Below are 23,464 nucleotides of genomic sequence, written 5' to 3'. Positions count from 1 at the left end.
ACAGTGAATAAATTATGATTCAGATACCTGGAACAACAGAAAAGGGTATGTGTTGGATGAAGCCCCTTGAATTCTGTGCTTTGAAATTTATGTTAATTAAAGCCTCAAAGTTACTTCTTCACATTGGTTTCCATTTCACAAGGCCATTGAAGATAGCCTTATTAAATTCTCCATCAAAGGGTATCATCCATATTGTTTGCTGTGAATAAGTGACCTGGTAATCAACCCCAAAACAAACAAAGAAAACAATTACAAAATAAAAGCAGGTAGCCTGACTGATACTATCATACAGGCCAAGAATCCAATTTCTTTTTTTCATCCTTATATAAAATTTTCATAGGAGGCATCTAATTACTCTAATACAAAATAAAGAGAAAAAGCCTCAACACACGAGACTCATGTAACCTCAGAAAAACAGCATTCGCCATTCTGAGTTATGACAAATCTATTGAAATTAGATTCCTATTTTCTATTTCTGAGGTTAATGGAACCCGTAAGAGACAAGTACAATATTTGCAAGGTGCCAGGTTGGTGCCAGCTCGAGGTACTGAATTCCTTGGCTTTCAATGGAGCCTGAATATATCATGAATAACTCCTTCCCCATCACCGTCTCAGTGACAGTCCACTGTCTTCCAAGTTGAAAGATAGGAAGTCAATTAGTGTCACTTATGATGTGAACACCTGTCGACTAAGACCTGGACTGGGACCAATTCCATTACCATAGCCATTCAATGGCTGCCAGATGGTCAGGCCTTGGAACACTTATGGTGTAGTCCAGATACAAGAAGATGACCTAAAGACAGAAAGGTCCAGAGTCCCATTAGTCATCTCTTGATGACTAATCATCATCCATCTCCTGATGACTAGTCATCATCCAATTCCCCATCACATATAGAGTTGGAACAGGATACCTACTCTTCCTAATGGTTATTTTAAAAGACCTCATGAGCTGCTCAAAAAAAAAAAAAGTCATGGCGACCCTAAATTGAGTATATAAGCTCCATAAATGGTAAGGATTTTCACCAGCCATTGTTATTTTTATCTTTGAAATTACTTTTTAGTAACTCATCTTTCTTTCTGTTATTGCATTTTGAAACACATAGGCAGAAAAGAGAAAAAAACAGAGATGAAAAATATCTGACAAAGAATAAAGTGGAGCATGAAATTATAGGCTACAGATGATCACTGACAGGATGAGATAGGCAGAGGAAACATTCCAATACAATTTTGGTTGCAAACCTATGTGTTGTATGCTACTCGGAACTTTTCCAAGTCCAAATGTTGTTTGGCTGAAAGAAAAATGGCTAAATACTGAGAAGTGATGGCCATGGGTGGTGAAGTAGAAGGTTACAAGTAGAAAGAGAGACAGAGAGAGAAACAGGAAGAAGACCAATCAGGTGAAGTACTGAGGCTCTCCATCTTATTTTCAGTTTGGTTTCACTATATGGAAGTCTGGGAAAGTTCTGAACACAGAGAATCATACTCAGGGGACAATATCCACGAACCATAGCATGCTGAGGAACTGGGGTTTAAGACTACCTAAGGAAGCCTTCGTTTTATTTGTAGCCAAACCTCTCTCGTTCAGTTTCTTGCTGGCTATATAGACAAGCACAAAGAAGTGACTGGTAAGGGGAGAGTAGAGATACAGAGACCTTGGGGTTAAATTACAACCAGCATGTTTTAAAAATGCTTCATATAGGGCTTCCCTGGTGGCACAGTGGTTGAGAGTCTGCCTGCCAATGCAGGGGACACGGGTTCGTGCCCCAGTCCGGGAAGATCCCACATGCCGCGGAGCGGCTGGGCCCGTGAGCCCTGGCCGCTGGGCCTGTGTGTCCGGAGCCTGTGCTCTGCAACGCGAGAGGCCACAGCAGTGAGAGGCCCAGGTACCGCAAAAAAAAAAAAAGCTTCAATATATAAACCGTCACCACATGCTAGGCTCTCAAAAAATGTAGCAATGAAATGGTATTCTTGCAGCCCTCCTATTTGAAACTCTATCTTTTTGGCAATTCTTTTGAAAGCTACGATAGAGGTTTAAAAAAAGGAGCATAATTTAAGAGAAGGGATTTTAAGCTTGGGAATTTCCAATCAAAGAATTAATTTTTTTTTAATTTGGGGGTATCAGCCAGAAACTAAACTGTATGTGCCAGAGTTTAAACTCCTATAGGCATTATAAGACTGAGGCTGAGAACAACCAAGATGTGAAATTTTAAAATGTTATTAAGGCCAATAGATGTCTCCAAGTGGGTCTGTGCTTGAGAATCCAAGATGACTTTTGTAGTCATAAAGAATAACAAAGAATGTATTAGGAAAGTTATAACTGTTTTAGGACCTGATTATTTTTAAAACTAGGAGGTTCACAGCATCTCACTGGGGCCTTTCTAACACAACTTGCTGAAGTGTAAAATTCAGTATTACTAGCTCCAGCCAGGAATCAATCTGTAAATATCGGAAGGACCTCATTAGATCAACATTTCACCCAGAAGTAGTCCCACAGCGTGGTCTCTAAGAAAGATGTTGGAGCAGGGCTCCATTACACTATGAGCAGTTTTATGAATGTTATTTCGTGTGTGTTCTAAAATAGGAAGGAAGGAAGAAAAGAGAAAGAGTGAAAGCCATCCTCCAAAGAACTCATACACTTAAGGTTATACCCTTGAAGAGTTAACAGTGAGATGCTTCCCATCTATCCATCTCCCCAAACGATACACTTTTACAATATATCAAGATTCCTTAAATATATTACCAGCCTCTTAGAGCCACACCTTAATGAGTTGACTAATCAGCATTGATGTATACAAGGAGGGCTGTGAATATAACTTATGCTTTTTAAAATCTATGACCACTGTTCTGGTTATAAAGACATTCAATGCTCGTACGGCAAGGTTCTGCTGTATTTGTACTTCTCGCTTTCAATGGAAAACAACGCAAGAAGGGTCCTGATTATATACTGTAATGGCAATCCTACCCCTATTTTTTTTTTTTTTTTTTTTTTTTTTTTTGCGGTACGCGGGCCTCTCACTGTTGTGGCCTCTCCCATTGCGGAACACTGGTTCTGGACGTGCAGGCTCAGCGGCCATGGCTCACGGGCCCAGCCGCTCCGCAGCATGTGGGATCTTCCCGGACCGGGGCACGAACCCGTGTCCCCTGCACCGGCAGGCGGACTCCCAACCACTTCGCCACCAGGGAAGCCCCCTACCCCTATTTTAAATGGGGAAAATGAGATGATGTTAGCCAGGGGCTCCCCAACCCCAGGGTCTGGTCCCCGCTACAGGTCCGCAGCCTGTTAGGAACCGGGCCACACAACAGGAGGTGGGCAGCGGGCTAGCAAACGAAGCTTCATCTGCTGCTTCCCATGATCGCACGCATTACCTCTTGAACCATCCCCCCTACCCTCAATCCCCCGTGGAAAAATTGTCTTTCACGAAACCGGTCCCTGGTGCCAAAAAAGGTTGGGGACCGCTGATGTTAGCAACAACAACTCCCAAGCCTCCAAAAGCATCCTCCTAGAAAGTTTCCTAAAACCTTGCTCTCCTGAAGCCCTGTAGAATCGGGATGGAATTTAGTGGGTTTCAATGCAAGTAAGTGCTCCGCCAGCAATGCTTAGGATAACCTGCAACTTTCATATATATATATATGTATATATATAAAAGTCCTTGATTATCTTGGAGAGGGGAAGGAACACTCGATTAAGCTTTCAGGTAGTTGCATATTCAAAATCCCTGGCCTGTTTATATGTTTGCCCTGGCTTTGATAAAGGGACATGGAAGAAGCTGTGCTCTCATCCACCTTCACGCTATTAGGCTCAAAATACACACTTATTATGTGTGTATTTAAAAAAAAAAGGGGGGGTGGAATTCAGGAGGCAGACTTATAGCTTGCAGTACCTTACCTAGACAACACCAACTCTCCAGGGAGCCATTGTGAGCTTGCCCCTTTCAGTGCTTGTTCCAATGGATGGATCTTATCCAAGCCTGTTACACACAGCAAACCTGCTGGAGGCGGGTCCCTATTTAGCACCCACTGTGAAGCTGAAGCTACACATTGAAGTTGCATTTGTATGCACACACCACCGACAAAAGGTTCCTAGATAAGAAACTTTTAAATTCAGCTACCTCCCAGCCTTCATCAAAGAGGCTTTTTTGACCAAACTGCCTGAGAAATTCATGTACATAGATTATCGTTTAGAAGATGCCAGGCAAAAAGGAGTGGCCCACCCTTCCTCTTGTTCTTCCTCTCCCCTTCCCTTCCAAGAAGGGTGGCAAATCCCTACCATTTTCCCCATAAGATATTTTAGATAGATTATGTTTTAGAGAGTAGCTCCTGTGCTTTGTCATAAAGCACAGGAGAACCACAGAAGAGCTCCTCGAGGGTGGGCTGACCAATCTATCAGAATAGGGAAAGAAGGAATTTAACGTCAGAGCTGTTTCTTCAGCTATGGGTCTATATTGGCAGTCATTCGACTGACTGTTCAGCTAGATTCCAGCACTCTGGGGTACCAACCTTCACATGTATGACCAAAATCATTAGTGACCCTTCCCAATGAAAGCCACGGTATTCATGAGGCAAGTGATGTGTGGCACCATCTCTCTGTTTCTGTTACTGCAGTTTTGGGGGCAACCAAGGGAAACTTGTCCATTCTTCTAGCACAAGCTAAGGAGGAAAACATTTGTGTGTGTGTGCGTGCGCGCGCGCGCGTGTGTGTGCCCACCTGTGTGCGTGGGGGGGGTGAAAGGTAGAGGGGGACGATCTATTAAAAAAAGATTTTTAATACTCATAGAAATAGCTACGTAACGTATGCCTATCTTGACAGATTTAAAGTGTAAAACCTAAAAGAAATCCTCACGAGTCTTTACCTGAAGGCAACACAGAAAATGCTCTCTTCTTGTATACCAGCATGAAAACAATACATGGACACTGAGTTTCAGAGAAGGCTCTGTACAGCAGGGACAGCTGTTTTAATAGCCTCTGCAGATTTAAGATCTCTCAATGCAGGATTAGTCCTGCAGCACGGCTCTTGGTTTCCCCCGTGTTTAAAGAAAAAAACTCTTCAAAGACATCAGTATGGGGTTAGTGAAACTTTGATAGAAGTTTCTCTGGATCTTTTTGTTGATGCTTAGTTGCAAACTGGACCCCAGAGACTCTCTTCTGGCTCCTCTGAGGAGACCGTCATTCATTCAGCCAGCTGGAGTGAAAACTAGACAATTTAGAAGCTCATCCAGAACCTTTGCTAGCCCTGCACTATCCATTTCTCATCTCAGTACTTATTTTTCAAATCTCTCGAAGGCTTCTCCGTAGGGTGTAAAAGTTGGCCGTCGTGTCCGAAGGAACAAGCATTAACACTAAGGAATGAAAAGCAAATCAGCATTAAGACTGTCAAGCGTTTAGGGTGAACGCTGGTGAACTGATTTCCCTTCTCACAAATGGACATGTGTGTATACTTATGTAGGAGTGAAGGGAAAAGAATTAGGAAGAATAATGCTCTCAGTTCTGGGCGTATAAATAAAACTCATTTTCTTAGAGTGAAATATTCACCTCTTTAAAAATGCAACCCAGTTTTTACTTATATGCAGTAATTACCACTAGGCTCTACAGACATACTATTTGTCTGTGCTGTTCAGTCAACCTTGAAGCTGGATAATTTAGTAGGTTCTTTTGGAAGGCTTTTTATTTTTTTTCCCCACCAGGACTTGTGGCACCCACCCTGAATACAAATTCTTGGACCCTGGTGCCACGCACAAGAAGCTGTACCATTGTCTATCTACTGGTTTATTTTATTCTTCATCATGATCATAATTAGTGAGCATGCGTAATAATTATCGGGGTGGCAACAATATTCCATAGGCATGAACTTATTTTATATATAAAGTTAGAATCAAGAGACTGTTCTCTTTTTAAAAAAAAAATTGTACTGCATATTTTTAAAATGTATATTTCCTAGGCATTACGAAATTAAACCAGGAGCCCATGGCTGGATCAGAGCTGTTAATGAGAAAACCACAGCCTGGCTTCTCTGAAGCCCACTGTGTGCTTGTTTAGGCCTATAATGACCCCGGCACAGAAAGGACTCTCCAACCAGCTTCCACCTTAGAGGTCCTAACAATTGCATACCAACCGTTGAGGATGTACAAACAACTTTTCAGCAAAATTTCTCAATGGAATTGTTTACAATTTGTTTGAAGAATTTTAAAATGTGTCTTTAGAAAGATTTCTAACTTAAAGATTTCACTAGTTTCATCATGTGTTTTCCCTTTACATTTCTTAGGAGTAAGGGGGAAAAAAATCACTTATTTGAGATCAAAGGCAAAGGAGACATCATCTCAGTGAGGGAGCAACCTTAAAAAGCAGCACAGATGATTATTTAAAAAATGTTGCCAGCATCTAGGAACCATACAGCAGTGCTAAGAATGCATGTTTTCAAGAGAACCGGAACACTGCCCCCTCAGAACAGTCCCTCGAGCATGTGCCACATTCTATATTTAAACCTGAATGTTATAAAGCAGAAACTAACACACCATTGTAAAGCAATTATAGTCCAATAAAGATGTTTAAAAAAAAACACAACAAAAACCTGAGTGTCATTGGGAAAAGATTTGTGGTACAAGAAACTAAAGGCGTGTTTGAAATCCTAATTATTTTTGTGAAATCTTGTTCATAGAATCAAAACCTCTAGAAAGAAGCTGTCTTGCTAAATATCAAAATTGTTTCCAATGTGAGATGAACCTAAATGTCAATCCGTCCCATCCTTTGCTGGGGTAGTTTCTGACAAATGACACCAGCATTTCAACCTCTTCTCGTTGGTCCTTTCCAACTAGAGGGGTAACAATTTGAAGTAAGATTTCCAAATAATGAGTTTAAACTTTTTTAAAGCAATGTTAATTGGATACCTGCTAGAAGCTGGGCATGTGATTTCACATTTGATCTTCAGTATAAACTTGTGAGGATTAAATAGGCTGATGTGATGTGGGTAATGGTTAAGAACATGGACCCTAAAGCCAGTTACCTCCCAGCTCAAGGATTGGCTCTGGCCCAGGGCCTGATTTTGTAAATAACGTTTTATTGGGACACAGCCACACCCATTTACATATTGTCTATGGCGGCTTTTGCTTTAAAATGCAGAGTTGCATGCTGCAGTGTCATCCTCTTTGATTTAGTACTCCAGAGCAGGGAATGGCAAACTTTTTCTGGAGAGATCTAGATGGTGAATATGTCTGCTGTGCAGGCAACTCTGCCAAAGGAACTCCACTCTGCTGTGGTTCTGGGAAAGCAGTCTTAGGCAACACATACACACAGATAAGTGGGCCTTTGTTCCAATAAAACTTCTTTACAGACACTGACATTTGAATTTTATATAATTTCCACATCTCACAAAATATTATTTTTTGATTATTTCCAGCCCTTTAGAAATAGAAAAAAACACTTAGGGGGTTTCAAAGCAGGGGATCAGGATTTGGGCTCTGGTTTGCCAACCCCTGCTCTAAAGCACTAACAGAAGCCAGATATTTGTCCCTCAAAAATATCAACAGATATTTCCTCGATCTCCTCCTTCCTGTTTAAGCTTATAGGAAATCCAGATCCTTCACATCTCATTTGGGTTTAGCAACCTGTTACCATTCTGCTTGTGCTTTCTGCTTGTTAATTTGATCTCATACCACACTTGAGGCCCATCCAGTGCTGTCCCTCCCCACCAGCTATAGGCCAGAACCGCTCCAGTATCACCCTTGCACTACATGACCTTTCCTATTAAGCCAAACTGGACTTCTTGCAATCTCTACTTTCTTCTTGTTTCTTTGTACTTTTAGGCATAATTACACAATAGTCACATGCAACTAAGAGGCAGGATTTTATATATTGAAGCTAAGGAAGCTTGCATGGGCCCTTTCCAAAGCTTGATTCTTCATCTGATATGTGTAGATTTGTAGGTCTTTTCCTGAAATCACACAAAAATTGTCTAAGCTTCAGACTCCACCAAACCTGCCCCACTCTACCATGCCTGGAGCACACTGCGTAACACAATTGCTCTAAGATGTTTCCCTTTCTTCCAACATCTCCTTGAAGCTGTCCTCTTACCACCTAGAAGACAAGTAGCAATTATACCCAGTGGGGACGAGAATTCCCACCGTTCCCCTTTATCCCACTCAAATAACATAATATGTCTAATTAAAAGACAGCCAAGAAAGAGAGAATGGGAACTTACCAGTTGAGTAACAAAAGACAGAATGCCTCTTGTACTGAGTTATTTTCTTTTCTCTTCTCATTATTTTGGTTTTATTAACTTTATCACTACTTGACAAAGATCATTCGCTGATTGTTTTTACTGTAAATAAATGTGTTAATCAACAGACGGGTATTGAATATCTATGCTGTGCGGTGGCATTACAATGAGGTTCCTGTCACTCTATCCTCAATGTGGCATTTTCTTGCAGTTTTCTTAATGGTCCATCCTAGGGAACAAGGCCAGTCTGACAAGCAGCACCGATTCATCTGATGACAAAGCAACCAGGATTCTTCACAAGAGGCCCCAGAGAGCCTTTTATAACTGTCTATCCTCTGAGAATAGTGTTGCGAGCCCTGTGCTCCCAGCATGGAGAGATGGAACCAAACAAAGACAGGTCGGGGATGGAACTCTGAGAAGGTGGGCATTGCTATGACGTCATAAGATCTGGTTTTCAAGCATGGCACTAGAGCAGAGTTTCTCCATCTTGGCACTATGGACTTTTCACACCAGATGCTTCTTTGTTGTGGGGCAGCCCTGTGCATTCTAGGATGTTTAGCAGCATCCCTGGACTTCACCCGGTAGGTGCAATAGCACTGCCCCTCCTCCTGGTTTTGACAACCAAAAATGTCTCCCAACGTTGCCAAATGAATGGGGAGGGGTGTGGAACACCTATCCTAGAAGTACAGCTCGGAAGGATGGAGGAGAGGCAGGATTCAGATGCGTTCTGATAATTCTGCTGAAGCATTTTTGGAAGGTTTTCCCACTCTTGGAATTGCCTTAAGAGCCAGTTTCTGAACAACATATGGAAATGAGGCCCTACTTCAAGCCCATGCTTCATTGCTCATGGCTATATTCCTGGAATCACAGAATTTTAAAATTGGAAAAGATCTTAGAGATTAGCTAGGTTCAAATAATTATGTAACCCACTGAATATCTGAACTTGTCCAAACCCAGCGTGTTAAAGATGTTTTGTCACTAGGACATGACATCCGTGCTAAAGAGAGATTATCAGACGTATTTCATTGTAAAGCATCTAGAACAGCATCATATGCAAAGTAAAAGTCAAAATGTTAGAGTTGTCCTGGGTGCAATTTGGGGTAAGTAGAGAATATCAGCCATAGGGGTTCATCATGATTTAAAACAAACAAAAGAACCTAGAGTATGGTCCAGCCCCAGAGCTGGGAGACAGGTGCTGGGGGAGGTTTAGGGGGTGCAGAGTGAAAACTGGTTCGGCGATATTAAGGTCTACTGCCGGCTGCCATCACAGCATTTTTAGCAAAAAGTCACAGTTTTGTTGCTTGGTCAGGAAAACCTTGTTTCATTTATACAGTATTTCTCTCTCCTAGACACACATCCTGCATTCATTTCCCTGAGATGGTCCACTTAAGTAAAAGTAAACTGAAGGAAAGTCATCTAGAAAACAAATCACCCAGCGGTCTGCTTATTCATTTTTCATAAGCATCAAAACCATCTCTTCCTGGGGCTTCCCTGGTGGCGCAGTGGTTGAGAGTCCACCTGCCGATGCAGGGGACGTGGGTTTGTGCCCCGTCCGGGAAGATCCCACATGCCGCAGAGCGGCTGGGCCCGTGAGCCATGGCCGCTGAGCCTGCGCGTCTGGAGCCTGTGCTCCGCAACGGGAGAGGCCGCAACAGTGAGAGGCCCGTGTACCGCAAAAAAAAAAAAAAAAAAAAAATCTCTTCCTAAACAAAAGACGGAACAAACACCATCTCTTCCAAAACAAAAGATGGAAGATGGAGGAAGGAAAAAGAGTTTTCAAGGGATTCTCATTTTGTTCCGTCTGGACTGCAACGGAGGAAAGTAAGTGTAGGGAGAACATCCATTTTCCTTGTCTGATGTTTTCCTCTGGGGCTACTTCTGCTGAAGCCTCCCCATCCTCGCCTTCTCCTCACCTCTACTTCATGCTCTTGGCCTGCGGTGTGGGTGGAGGCTTAGGAAGAGGATCTGGGAGACGTCGTAGGTCCTCAGCTCAACCCTCGCTGCTCCCTCCCTCCCTGCCTCCTAAAGCATCCAGAGTGACCTGAGCAGAGCAGGCTCTGTCCTGGCAAGGAGCCTGCAGTCAGCCAGCTGGGTTACACTGTCCCTGGGTGACACTGGGGCTGTGTCACCAGAGCCAGCCCTTTTGGCTATAGATACAAAGCTCACATCCTTTCATCAGCTGTTCAGCAATAAAGCTGGCACTCTGAGTTCCCTTTGTCTTGTCTTGTGTGTCAGTTGGGTTTGAACTCAGGAGGTGAGGAAAAGGGTGTTATTAGCTCCTTAAGATACCAACTGTAAGACTGGGGTTAGAATGGTTTAAATAACCGCGTGAGAACACTGGCCCATTCACACCACATCCCACAACTACATGATCGAAGCCCAGTTAGACCCCCATCTCCAGGCTGAGATACTCAAGAGTCTGGTCTCACAAATGCGGAGATGCCAAGCTGACTACAGGAATGCTATTAAGTACCTCATAATTTTAAAAGAAAGCAACTTTCTCCTTTTGGGGCAAGGATTCTCCCCAAGTTCAAGTGCTGGCTCTGATACGAGCTTAGGTGAGTTTCACCTTCACGGGGCTGTTCAACTGTGACGGTCTCAGAGGTGGTGATGATAAAACCAGGAATTCTAGGTTTTGTGTTTGTTTTTAAATATGTTACCACCGGTTAGAGAAAGAACCCTGTGAAAACAGAGCAAAAATGCAGAGCCGTGAAACTTGGTGGCCTCCAGGTGGTTAAAGCTAACTAACATTCATTTATTCTATGTATTCCTTATAGAATGAGACATCATTGCCTATAGAGGACCCTAAGGAATTTAATTTAATGAAATGATCAGAACAATAGCAATTAGAATATAATTGTGTGTACATAAATATGGATAGGGGAACTTTGATAGAGTTTATGGTTGCTACATTCATCCAGAATTTTGGCCTACATTATTAATCTGCACTACTATGAAGAAAAGGTTTGTTAGTCAAAGACAAACCATCCTGATGATTTTGAATTACTGAACTGCAAATCGCTGTGGGATCATGAGACGGCACTGTGCGCATATACGACTCTCTGCTAAGCAGGAGCCTTCTGGCCAGCCACATAGGAGGTCTCCTTATTGAAAGATTTATTTTTAATTTTGAACAGCTTCCCAGCATTACCCTTTACGAAAATTAAAATAAGGAGCTGGAATTTTGTCCTATTCAGCAAACCTCCTGGCAGGACTGCTCGCCGTGTCAGAGAAAACACCTCATTGTGTCAGAGGAATTCCCTGTCCACCATTTCCCTAGATCTAGAAGAATTACACCTACTTTTTAAATACAACTTTCACTTTGTTTCCTTCCCAGGCGTAATGTTTTTGCACATTTTCTTCTTCTGGAGGATTTTTGGCCTGTCTTCCTTGTGTTCTTTGTGACTTCTGGCTTGGTAGGGGTTGACATAATCCCTTCCGGCTTGAATCTTTAAATATACAAAGTCAGAGAAGTCTCCCCACAAAATCTGTGGGAGCCAAGCCTGTCCTCAGTACATCTCCCGGAGGCTACCCTCCGCCAAAGAGAATTACTTCACCTTGTACAGCTGAGGCTTCAAAAGTCCATTCCTAGTTTTAATTCCATTAAGAACACAAAGTAGTGTTGTACTGGAAGATAGCTGGAAGAATACAGGGGGGCTGAACATAAGAATATTGATTGAATCATAAACCAGATTCTCTAGGGGTGCAAAGACCATTTTGCACCTTCTTGAATCCCTGTAACTCAGAGACACTCAACATCCTAGGTTTCCCAGGACCTATGTGCAATATTTCCATTGCTTCTTCCAAAAGACAACTAATAAAAAGCTGGCATTCACAGAGTCCTTGTGATGCTATTAAAACCTCCTAAATTGGGCTTCCCTTGTGGCGCAATGATTAGGAATCTGCCTGCCAATACAGTGGACACAGGTTCGAGGCCTGGTCCGGGAAGATCCCACATGCTGCAGAGCAACTGAGCCCGTGAGCCATGGCTGCTGAGCCTGTGCTCTACAGCTATGAGCCACAACTGCTGAGCCCACATGCCACAACTACTGAAGCCCGTGCGCCTAGAGCTCGTGCTCCACAACAAGGGAAGCCACCACAATGAGAAGCCCACGTGCAGCAACGAAGACCCAAAGCAGCCAAAAATAGATAAATTAATTAATTAAATAAATTGATTTAAAAAATAATTTAAAAAAACCCCCAAAACCTCCTAAATCATACTAGCCTTTGTAGAGAAATAAAAGCGATGACCACAACAGTGTTCACATCCTAGAAGTGCAGAAATAAAAGGCAAAAACATAAGCAGAGGATCTGTTCACACTACATATTTTTAAAGACTGGTCACATCTGTGTAACTGAAACTACCTTCTGGGAAGATTTGTCAGTCTAGCACCAATTCAAAATCTTCCCTCAGTCTTAACTTTTTATTTATTCTAGAGAGTTCAGGGAAAAGTGGAAAAAGAATGACTTTGGATCGGGATACTGGAATACCTCTCACTATGGAGTCAATTAGTACAGATATATTTTACTTAATTATTGAGTGCACTTACTGAAACATTCACCTAAGGGAGAAGTGCAGTAAGAGGGGATAGGATTGTTGGCAATTTATGATCCTTTTCTGATGAAGTGGGTTGTTCTTAAGAGCTTCACAAAAGGATAAACCACAGTCCTTTTTTCCTCCTCCCCTTTAACTCCCCAGAAATAAATAACATGGAGGTGGCAATGTGAAACATGTGGTAGAAATCCAGAATGGAAAATTATCATGAGAAACTGTGGAAACTTCTTTGGGGGAAGAATGGGAGTAAGTGGGTCAGGAACAGAGCCTAGAAATCTCGATTCTAGTTCACACTTTGGAATACCTGATATTCAAGACTGGATAACAGTTCTGCAATTAGCTCAGCAGAAACTCTCCATGAGCAGAAAATGCTTTCCAGTTATCTGAATTAGAAGAGGAAAGTGATGCAGGAAACAAGGTAAATTAACTCTCCTCCTCCACCTGTCAAGTGTGAATTTAACTATGAAAGTGGCTACAAAAGTAGCATGTGTTTGAAGGAACATTTTGTCAACCACACAGAGCAAGCTACCCATTAAACCATTCATCGTTCACAGGCTTACCACCTGGTGATTCCAATAAAGACCCGTGTCAATTATTTTTTAATTTTTAAAATAAAAAAAACAAGATCAAAACTACATCCACTAATGCTGTTGTTGGAAAATACAGCAAATGCCAATAGAGCACTCTGTGTTGGTAAAAATCAACTCTATATTCCTAAATAATATGTAAATGCACTGATATCCGACCATGACCTTGTGATTAAAATGGCCAAGACCCATCCCTTACAAGAGAAGTCTAGCATGGAATGACCCAACCCAATGTCATCTGTTTTCAACCAGACACTGTCTTAGCCTTCATTTAATCTCCACCATCTAGTACAATGCATGTTACACAGTTGGTATCCAAAAAAATATCTGCTGAATGAATAAACATCCTTCTAAGTATCTTTTGTATTATAATGCAGCTCACAGGTTTATGATTAGATCCCTGTAGTTCTTCTTCAACTGGAGAACTTTAGCATCCTTCATGGATATCAACACAAGCTCTTTCTCCATAAATGTTTAGATAAACGATAAAGAGGAGCCAATCCCTACCTGCTTGGTTGGTGGTCACAGTGACGGACACAGATTGGTCTGGGCTAGGGTTATACTTGGACACGCCATTCACTGCCCAGATTTCAAACGTGTAGTTGGTATGAGCCAGGAGGTCAGTGATGGAGACCTTGGTGGACTTCAGTCCGTTCTGCTGCGGGGTGTAGTGGACCCCACTTCCGCAGGGTCGGCACTTGCTGGAGTCACCTGTTCCACATTTCTTGCACACGACATTGTAGGAAATATCCTGGCGGCCACCCGTGTTCTGAGGACTGCTCCATTCCAAGTTCACTGAAGTCTCATTGACATTTGAAATCAAGTTTAGAGGAGCAGATGGTGGACCTGCAAAAAGAAAAAAACAAAACAAAACATACTATCACATCAAGAACTGAAACTAGCCTCTGGAATCTCTTGGAGCTTATATTCTTCTCTGCAGCTACAAGAAGCAAGATGGTCCTGTTTGGCAAAGAAAGCCAAAAGCAAATCAAGCCAGCAAAAATCTTTTAAAAGAGCAATATGATAGGGAATTCCCTGGCAGTCCAGTGTTTAGGAGTCCATGCTTCCTCTGCAGCGGGCATAAGTTTGGTCCCTGGTCGGGGAATTAAGATCCCACAAGCCGTGCAGCCGGAAAAAAAAAAAAAAAAAAAAAAAGAGCAATATGATTGCAGGCTGTATGTGTGAGTGTCATTCTCCTTCCTGAACAAACAAATGTAGCATTGACTGCCACTCTGAGACTTGAAACAACTCTATATCAAATGGGCTCCAAGCCTGACTTGCCCTCTGAAGTGGCCAGGCTTTTTTTCTCATAACTTATCTAGTCTTAATCTAATCATCTGAAAGATGGGTATACGAATGTGTTTCTAATTCCCAGGGCTGTTGTGAGACTCTGGTAAATTAATAGTTATATACCACTTCTGAAGATAAATGATGATTCCTAAGTACAGTGCATCACCAATATGGAATAAAAATAACTGCACTGTATAGATACACCTCTTCAGTCTGACATGGCAGTTGAGAGTTAAGCTGTTTATGGGTAATTAAGTAGGAACTGGTTTAACCTGGTTGCAGAGACATCGGAGGTACAGTTGTTGAGAAATCTCAACTCCAGGGCAGGGATTGTGCAAAGACTCCCAAGACCCCATGTCCTGTCCTTCAACTGACCAGGGCTGCACCAGGCTCTTCTTATGATACACATTTCCACTGACATCAAAGGTTTCCAAAATATGTCTGGTGGCAGTGGCTGTTTTGAAACAGAACAACCGATTGCAAACAACATAAATGGTTGGTTTAAAAATAGTAACAATAAATAAGACCACAGACTCACGATGAACCATCTCGATTCTTGCTGTAGATTAGTCTCTATGCCAAGATGTTGTGACACAAACTGTCTTCAGGGAGAAGAATCAGGGTGAAACAGAAAAGGGGGAATTTTTCTAGTCTGAGCTGATTCCAAAGGTCTAAAAGATACCTGCTGCACTCTAAGAAAAAGTATTGACTCACTGCAACAATTGGAAAGTTTTCTCTTTTCTTTCCTCTTTCCCATTTTGGTGTTCCAAGAAAAACGCCAAAGCAAGTTTCAGTGACAATCTGAGGCTTCTTGCTTACTGTTTCTATTCTACTTCTAATATATTTGTAATGACTGCTTTCAGGGAAATGTGTCCATGTTCCCCAGAAAAAGGAGCTTAACCGGAAGCCTGCATGAGGTCAGGAGAAGCTTCACCTAGTCAACCATAATGGAATATACTGTTCCAGACTAGCCATTGCCAGAGAATTGGAAGAGGTAACTTTCACGAATAAGGAGTCATATTCAGTATTTATTACTTAGTTCACAGTGATGAATGGCTAAAGGATTTTGGTAGCAATATTGAATAAGGGTAATTCACTCTCCTTTTCTCTTTATACAAATTAATTGAAGGCTTTATTTTAACAAGGTATGCAGGACCTCCCAATCTCCCTGGGAGACTAATTACTGACAACCTCTTTCTTAGTGTTAAGACCTGGTCCCCATCCTGAGAACCTTAAAGGAAAGACAGTGCTGTAAAATTTGCGTTAAAGGTAAGATTGCCCCCACAGAAGTCCTCAGAAAGAAAGCACAAATTTCCTTCTTGTTTAGATTCCAAATTTATATCTATGGTCCTTAGTAGAGTGATGGAAAACAACAGGATTAAGTAAATGTTTTTTTGAATACATGATTAGAGCTATTTGAAATCACAGACTCCTAGAGCCAGACAAGATATTAAAGATCATTTGGCTAAATAGTCTTATTTTATAGATGAGGAAATTGAGAGCCAGAAAGCAGAGCTGACAATACTGAAAGTTCCTGCAACCTAATTAGTGACAGAGTCCAACTAAAATCCCACACTCTGGGGTTATTTCCACATTAAAGGTAAAATAACAACAAAATCAGTAGCTTCAGCCAAAGTTTGAGAGGTAAAGATAGGAAAAGGGAAGGTGTATCTTCAATCCTGTTCAAATTCTGTAGATGTTTCTTTCCATGATAGTGAAATTGATTGCTAGTCTGCCACTGAAGTTGACCACAGCTTGGTTCATAAAATGGGTCAAGCCACTGGTTCTTATTTTGCTGTGACTTTCAGGGTTAAATAAGAGTGACTCTCAAATCCATTAACCTCCTTGCCAAGGTTCCTAGTCCACTTTCACATGGGAAAATGTGACACAGTGAATCAAGCACAGAAGCAAAAAGTCAGTAATTAGTATGTAGGACGGGGCATCGCAATGTCTAAACAGAGAAGAAATGGAGCAGAAAACTAAATGGTCACAGGACTCAGAGATATAACGCTGCCACGTGAAAAAAAAATACAAAGATGCTGCAGGGTTTCAAAATGGAGGGCTGGCATGAAAACAAGATGCAGTGCGGAAGAGCCTTCTTCCTTGGGTCAGTGATTCTTAAAGAATCTACCCTGGGGCATATGCTCAACGGAAGACAGAGAACTAATAAGCAAGTTCAAGTTCAATGCTGCCTCCATGAATGGTTTGGTGAATAGTACTGCATATGTTTTATGTTTTGTTGCCATATAGGGAGTGATGGTTACACGGGGGCATAGCAGCAGCTTACAAATTGGACTATAACCAGAGAATTGAGGTGGGGGGAAGGAATAATAGAAATGTGCACCCAGTATGATTATTATTTTGGCCTGCATAAACCTGGGAAAGAACACTTGCTTTATAAATTAAAATCACAATGGTGGTTGTATTGTATTTGAGTTTTTTCTTTTTAAAAAATTTTTGCCAATTAAAAGATGGTAAACACATCACGTGTGTTTCCATGTATAGGGAAGGGCCATCTCTTCCTCAGAAAAGAAAGTATCCTCTTCTCAAGAAAATTTTAAAAAAGCATGGCCTTTAATACAGCCAAGTCAATCTGGGCCCAATGGTCATACTTAACAGCAGCATCTTAAAATAATTACCCGTAGAGAGGACTAGAGAGAACAATACAGGCAACATGAGTAACACTGAGTTTTCTCAATAAACACAAGGCATTCAGAAGGAAAAAAAACTTAACTCTTAGATTATCTTGTCTTCTTTTTTTAAAGTATTGAAACCCAGCAGGACTCTGTAGGGCCTTCCTGGGGACAGATCCCCATGGCCCCTGTCTCTTGTTTGTGGAAAAGCTTTAGCCTCCTAGGCCTTCCCCGAGTTCCAAAGAGCAAATTTAATCAGAGAAGTGGGAATATGCAGAAACAAAGGAAAACAGTCAAGCAAGACAAAATAATAAGAGTTTAGCCATAAAACAAAGTCAAGGACCTTTAATTCCTCCTCAAGGGCTGCAGATAATATCCTGAACCATAGCCTTGACTTGTTCTGCAGATACTAAAACCCCCATCAGGTAAAAGAAGTTAATTCCATGCTGACACAAGCACTAGACCCCAGGCCAGTTGGAACCAGAAGGTTGATGACTGAGATTCCCGAAATATCACCCTGTTACCTCACCATCAACCAATCAGAGAATTGAGCATGAGCTGATCACATAGCTTGAGACTCTCTCCCTCACACTGTCTTTAGAAACCCTTCCCTGAAAGTCATCAGAGAGTTCCAGTCTTTTGAGCATTAGCTGTCCATTCTCCTCACTTGGGGCCTGGCAATAAATGCTGTACTTTCCTTCACCACAACCTTGTGTCAGTAGATTGGTTTTGCCACAGGTCAGGTGAGCAGGCCCAAGCTTGGTTCGGTAATAGCATCATATCTAGATACTTAGGAACAATTAAATTTATGACAAATGCTTGCCTTTCTCATCAGAAATATGTCCACCTCTAAATGTCTCCAATTTCAAATATGAGATTTATAACTAATAGGGATAATCGTACCATTTAATTTTCTAGTCTCCATATTGACATCATATGTACCAAGCATACACCAACATCAGGTAGCTGCAGGTCATTGTGAATTATAGGGTTTTACGTCTTCCCAAACTGCCCACTACTAGCCTCAATGTAGGACTGGCAGTAATCCTGCTTATGAGATTATTCCATATTTCAGGGCATTATTTCTATTTCCTACTCTGTCTGGAACATGTAAAGGGGTCTTGCTAATCAGACACCCAGTACATATCTGTTTCTATCACAGTCTGTGTGCTCCTCAAGAGAAGAATTGATGTCTTCCTCATTTCCCAGTATCTCCTATGACTCCTAGTTCAGAGCAAGCTCAATAAACTTTTGAAGAGTCATGAATGACTGGATGGAAAACTAACAAGGTCCTCTAATGCATCTTTTGCCCATCTACCTACAATGTTATTTTAAGCCTGTGAATTAATACAAGCTTCTCTGAGATAAGGCTGTACTAGCCAGCTTTTCACATACTGATTCATTATCATTAAGCCCTGTAAAGGAGTATCTCCATGTAGCTAGTTTAATTCAAGTTCCTCTTTTCTACATTTAAAAAATACTTTGGGGGTTTCCCTGGTGGCACAGTGGTTGAGAGTCCGCCTGCCGATGCAGGGGACACGGGTTCGTGCCCTGGTCCGGGAGGATCCCACATGCCACTGAGCGGCTGGGCCTGTGAGCCATGGCCGCTGAGCCTGCGTGTCCGGAGCCTGTGCTCTGCAATGGGAGAGGCCACAACAGTGAGAGGCCAGTGTACCGCAAAAAAAAACCCAAAACAAACAAACAAACAAAAACTTTGGAACAAGTAGGGAGGGCTATGTATCATATAGAGATGGTTTCTTCTGTTAGGAAGGACTGTGGAATCATTCAATCACTCAACAAATATTTATTGTGTCCAGTATTTGTCACCAGCTCTAGAGGAGGGAGGAAAAAGAAATATTCTGATTCATTTTGATACTTTCCTGGATAGTTGAAGGAAGGGGCAGGAAATCAAAGGGGGAAGGAAGAGACTAAAGGAAGTTAAATATGGGCCATGTGAGCGTCAGGAGGATGGAAAGGCAAGTACTCTTTCCTCTCTTGTTTTTACAGCTCGACAACCAGCCAGTATGGCTGGAAATTTAAAATGTGGGCTGTATCAATTGAAGTTTTGTTAATTTGGGATTGGTCATTATGACTTTTCTTCCTCCATCTTGACTTCAGGGAATAATTTCTTCAGGCATGAAGCTATGGAAAACTTTATCTCTGAAGACAGTTAATTTTAATGGTTTCATGGGCCTTTTCCTTATTAGCCTTTATAGAAGTATGTTTTTTCTTTTAATTTTACTTTTATGAGCAAAATTAAGACATTTTAAAATACAAATCAATCAAATACTGAAGTATATTTAAGGGGATAATAAAAATCCTTCCTTTACATTTTTGGTTTTATTTGTAAAACCTGCTTGATATTCACATATAAGCCTAAGGTTCTCTCTTCCTTCATCAAAGAATGGGGCTAGCATGCTAAACTATTTTAAAGTTCTCATGTTTAGAATGCCTTTCACATTTTTAACATAACTTAGTGGCATGGGTAATAGCTTAACTACTAGAACAAGAAGTCAAAGGCAATAACCCTTAACTTACTAACCCTTTAGAACAACATTCAACAAACCTCTGTAAAGGGTCAGATAGTCAATATTTTAGCCTTTATGGGCTATATGGTCTCTGTAGCAACTGTTCAACTCTGCATGGTACCTTGAAAGCGATCATAGACAATACCTAAACAAATGCGTATGACTGTGTCCCAAGAAAATTTTATTTGCAAAAACAAGGGCAGCTGAATTTGACCCTCAGACCATAGTTTCCCAAGCTCTGCTACAGGGACTTTGACAGGAGCAAAGCACTCTCTTTCCAGAAAGATGATCACTCATAATTTTGCACATAATTCTAGGGACTTCAAGCATACTCTGAACTAATCTAGGGAGATCACACCCCTGATTTACACACTTATACAGGTCAGGTAACAACTCTGGCTTCTGAAGTCCAAGTTACACCTACTTTCTTTGATTAAGGAAGGAATAAAATACAGAATAGTATGGCCTATTTTTTGGGTTTCTCATTGCTCTGACAGAAATAGCCTCTGTATTTCTTGCCACTGTGGATAAATTTAATGAACATCCATTTGCTTCACTAGTGTGAAAGACTTTCTGTATCGCACAGCAGGTACTGGTGGAAGGTGCTACAATGGGTAATTATTATTTTCTAGTGGGATGTCAACTTGCATTCAGTTGACAAGAGTTTGACAGTATGAAGTCCCCAAGAAACTGTAGCCAAATTACAGCAGAAGCAAAGGACTATCGTATCATATCATGTTATATCATAAAAGAAATCTTGATCTTCCTTAACCTATCATGTGCTTTCCTCTGGGAAAGGACAAGCTTTCAGAAATGAACCACACACTATCTAGAGAAATTAAATGAATGTGACATCTAAGAAGGGCAATATTCCAAGCATCAAAGAAAATCCCAGTAATTCCACAAATCATAATTCTTCCCTCCCATGTATTAGGCTAAAGTGTAATTCCTGGGTAATTTAGAAAACATACTTGATGGCTTATGCCAGGATTTAAAGTAGCCCATTTAGGACAACCTGATGTTTTATAAATACACATGAAATCTGTAGGAGCCTTAATAAAATGGTTCAAAAAGTATCAGCCAACAGTAAATCCAAAGTCAAAAATACCTCCATTGAGAACTTGGAGTTATAAACTACCCCATGGAAAGTCTAGGTCAGGATAATTGCACCTTATGTACCCCATTCCAAAGTCACAAGTCAGGTAAAATTCACTTCTTATTCTTAGAGCAAGTAACTGAAATTTCAGCAAATGATGGAACCCACTTTGAGAAATGCATTTAAAAGTAGGTTCTGGGGCTTCCCTGGTGGCGCAGTGGTTGAGAGCCCACCTGCCGATGCAGGGGACACGGGTTCGTGCCCCGGTCCGGGAAGATCCCACATGCCGCGGAGCGGCTGGGCCCGTGAGCCATGGCCGTTGAGCCTGCGCATCCAGAGCCTGTGCTCCGCAACGGGAGAGGCCACAACAGCGCGAGGCCCACATACCGCAAAAAAAAATAAATAAATAAAAATAAAAAAAAATAAAAAATAAATAAATAAAAGTAGGTTCTGCAAAAGAGTTTAAATCTATATGGACACAAGGTGAAATGTGCCACATAAACCTGAAATTTCTGTTACTTACAACAACTGGAATTAAAGTGCCAACAGACTCCAGGACCAAAGAGTAAAAATAAGTCAAGTTTAAAACTCACATTGTCAGTAAAACTTTAAACATGCAACTCAAATTCTTTAGACTTGGTAGTTGTGCCTGGAATTCTGTCCCCTGGCTTCTTCAATAGCAGCCTCTTCCCCGCCTCCCCCGCCCCCTGGGGGGGGTGTGTGTCTCAGCTCAAATCTCACCTGACCACTCTCCACAAAGTGAAATTCTTCCCTTTCCTCTATTTTAACCTTGTCTCTTGAACTTTTTTTTTTCTTTCTTGTGAGAATTTTACATTATCTTGTTTATTATTCCCATTAAAACAGAAGCTCTATGAGAATAGGAATCTTTTCTCTTTTCTGGTTTATGAGCATCTTCCAGCCCTTAGAAAAATGCCAAAGGTGTAGTAGATGTTTACTAAATATTGCTGAACAAGTGAATGAATGATGATTCTTTAAGCCCAGTCAGGCTCAATCCTCAGAAGCATCACAGCCACAGCACTTGGGTATATTACATCGCAAAAGGCAAAGGTGATGGGGGAGGAAAAAAACGGCAATTACATGCTAAAAGCTTTAAAAAAAAGTCTGCAACCAGGGCTAGGAGATAACTGCTAGGAAACCAAAGTAGCCAGGCTCAAGTATAAAGCAGCTTCCAAAGCTATCACACACTTTTAATACTTAGCTGATGTTTAATCACCGTTTTAAAATTCAATGACTGTGCCATGAAATTAATTCTGGATATGGAAGAAACATTCCCCCAGAGCATGGGCAGAAACATAATTCTTAAATGATCAATTTCTTGAAGCGCTACTGTCATGCTACTAAAATGCCGAGGCACCCAGGACAAGACAGAGCTTCCGAGGAAGAGGCTCCTCGGGTCTTGAGTTCCATTTCATAAGGCTTCATTAATCATGTACAACTTTTGGACTGTCAATAAGACTTCAGTGCCTTAGCTGTAAAACCCTCTAACCCTTCAGATAAGCTTTTGTTAATCTCTCTCCAGCTGAAAGACAGGTTATAAGGCAGAATAAACAGTTGGGGTGTGTTAAGTTTTGACTCTGAAACAAAGCCCATGCATCCCCCCTGACAGTTATATATGTGTCACTACTAATTGCCTTCTCTCAGACTTTGCTGCTCTGGGTGAGTTTACACGAAGACTGCTGCTGGGACACCTCTTCCAAGATGTATGCACAGTGCATAACCTTTTATAGCGGCAGTTTATGTGTTTAACAATGAATAGAGTCAAAGCAGAACTGCCCATTATTAAAAAAAACAGAAACATTCCAACACATCAATCACTTATTACTGTCACGAAAAATTCTTGGTTTCCTGTAGAGGTAACTCCTTGCTGAAATTTTGCTACCACCTATTTTTTTGGTATATCTATTTTTCCTATTCTACACCCAGGAACCATCTGTCTTTTCTTTACTAGGTTAATTGAAGTTGGAGTTTCTTTATTTTAAGATGACTAGTTTATGGCTGAAGTGCTTTATACAGTTAACTCTCAGTTATACAGGAAGAAGTTACAGTATGAAAGACCACGAAAAGTAATTTTTTAAAGAAATTTTTAAGTATTTTGCTTTAGAATTAGCTAGCTTGTGAATTCATCTCTTGCAAAGTCCTTTTTCATCCTTTATCTCATTTAATCCCCATAATAAAATCTGGCAGAAAAGTATTTGTTACCCCAAGCAATCTGATGACCAAAAACTAAGATATGAAAAGTGAAGCAACTCACCCAAATTCACACAGCCCATATGTGCGAAGATAGGATCAGAAAGCCTGATTCAAAGGCTAAAACGACCCCCTTCCCCGAGATACGGACAATTCAAAGGAAAAATGAAGCATATCTACGAATTCTTTGTGGACCCAGCTGGAGTGTTCTCACATTTCTCCTGGCTGCTCTGCCCTCCAGGCTACAGTTTGCTGGCATTACCTCCTGGATGGTGCTCTTGTCTTAGCTGAGATGTCCCCTCTGCCTGATTCCTACATTCCACTCAAGAGTAGGAGTTTTTGTTAAAGATGCTTTCCT

At 41.3% G+C, this 23,464-nt stretch overlaps 1 protein-coding gene across 2 annotated transcripts in view; it reads right to left on the bottom strand.

The window, feature by feature from the left end:
- The window catches only part of EPHA4 (EPH receptor A4), a gene marked incomplete at its 3' end in the record, with an annotated part of 146,724 nt that overhangs the window by 49,837 nt on the left and 73,423 nt on the right, over positions 1-23,464 (bottom strand). For both annotated transcript variants that reach the window (XM_082631072.1, XM_082631073.1), the window contains exon 5: positions 13,859-14,197. In XM_082631072.1, coding sequence (XP_082487198.1) covers positions 13,859-14,197 — 339 coding nt within the window. The remainder of the gene's footprint in view (positions 1-13,858; positions 14,198-23,464) is intronic.

This window comes from Mesoplodon mirus (genome assembly GCF_964341445.2).
Source record: "Mesoplodon mirus genome assembly, chromosome: 8".
Classification (NCBI taxonomy): domain Eukaryota; kingdom Metazoa; phylum Chordata; class Mammalia; order Artiodactyla; family Ziphiidae; genus Mesoplodon; species Mesoplodon mirus.
Note: the sequence above shows the minus strand (reverse complement) of the source record. Positions and strands in the feature narration are given on the sequence as shown.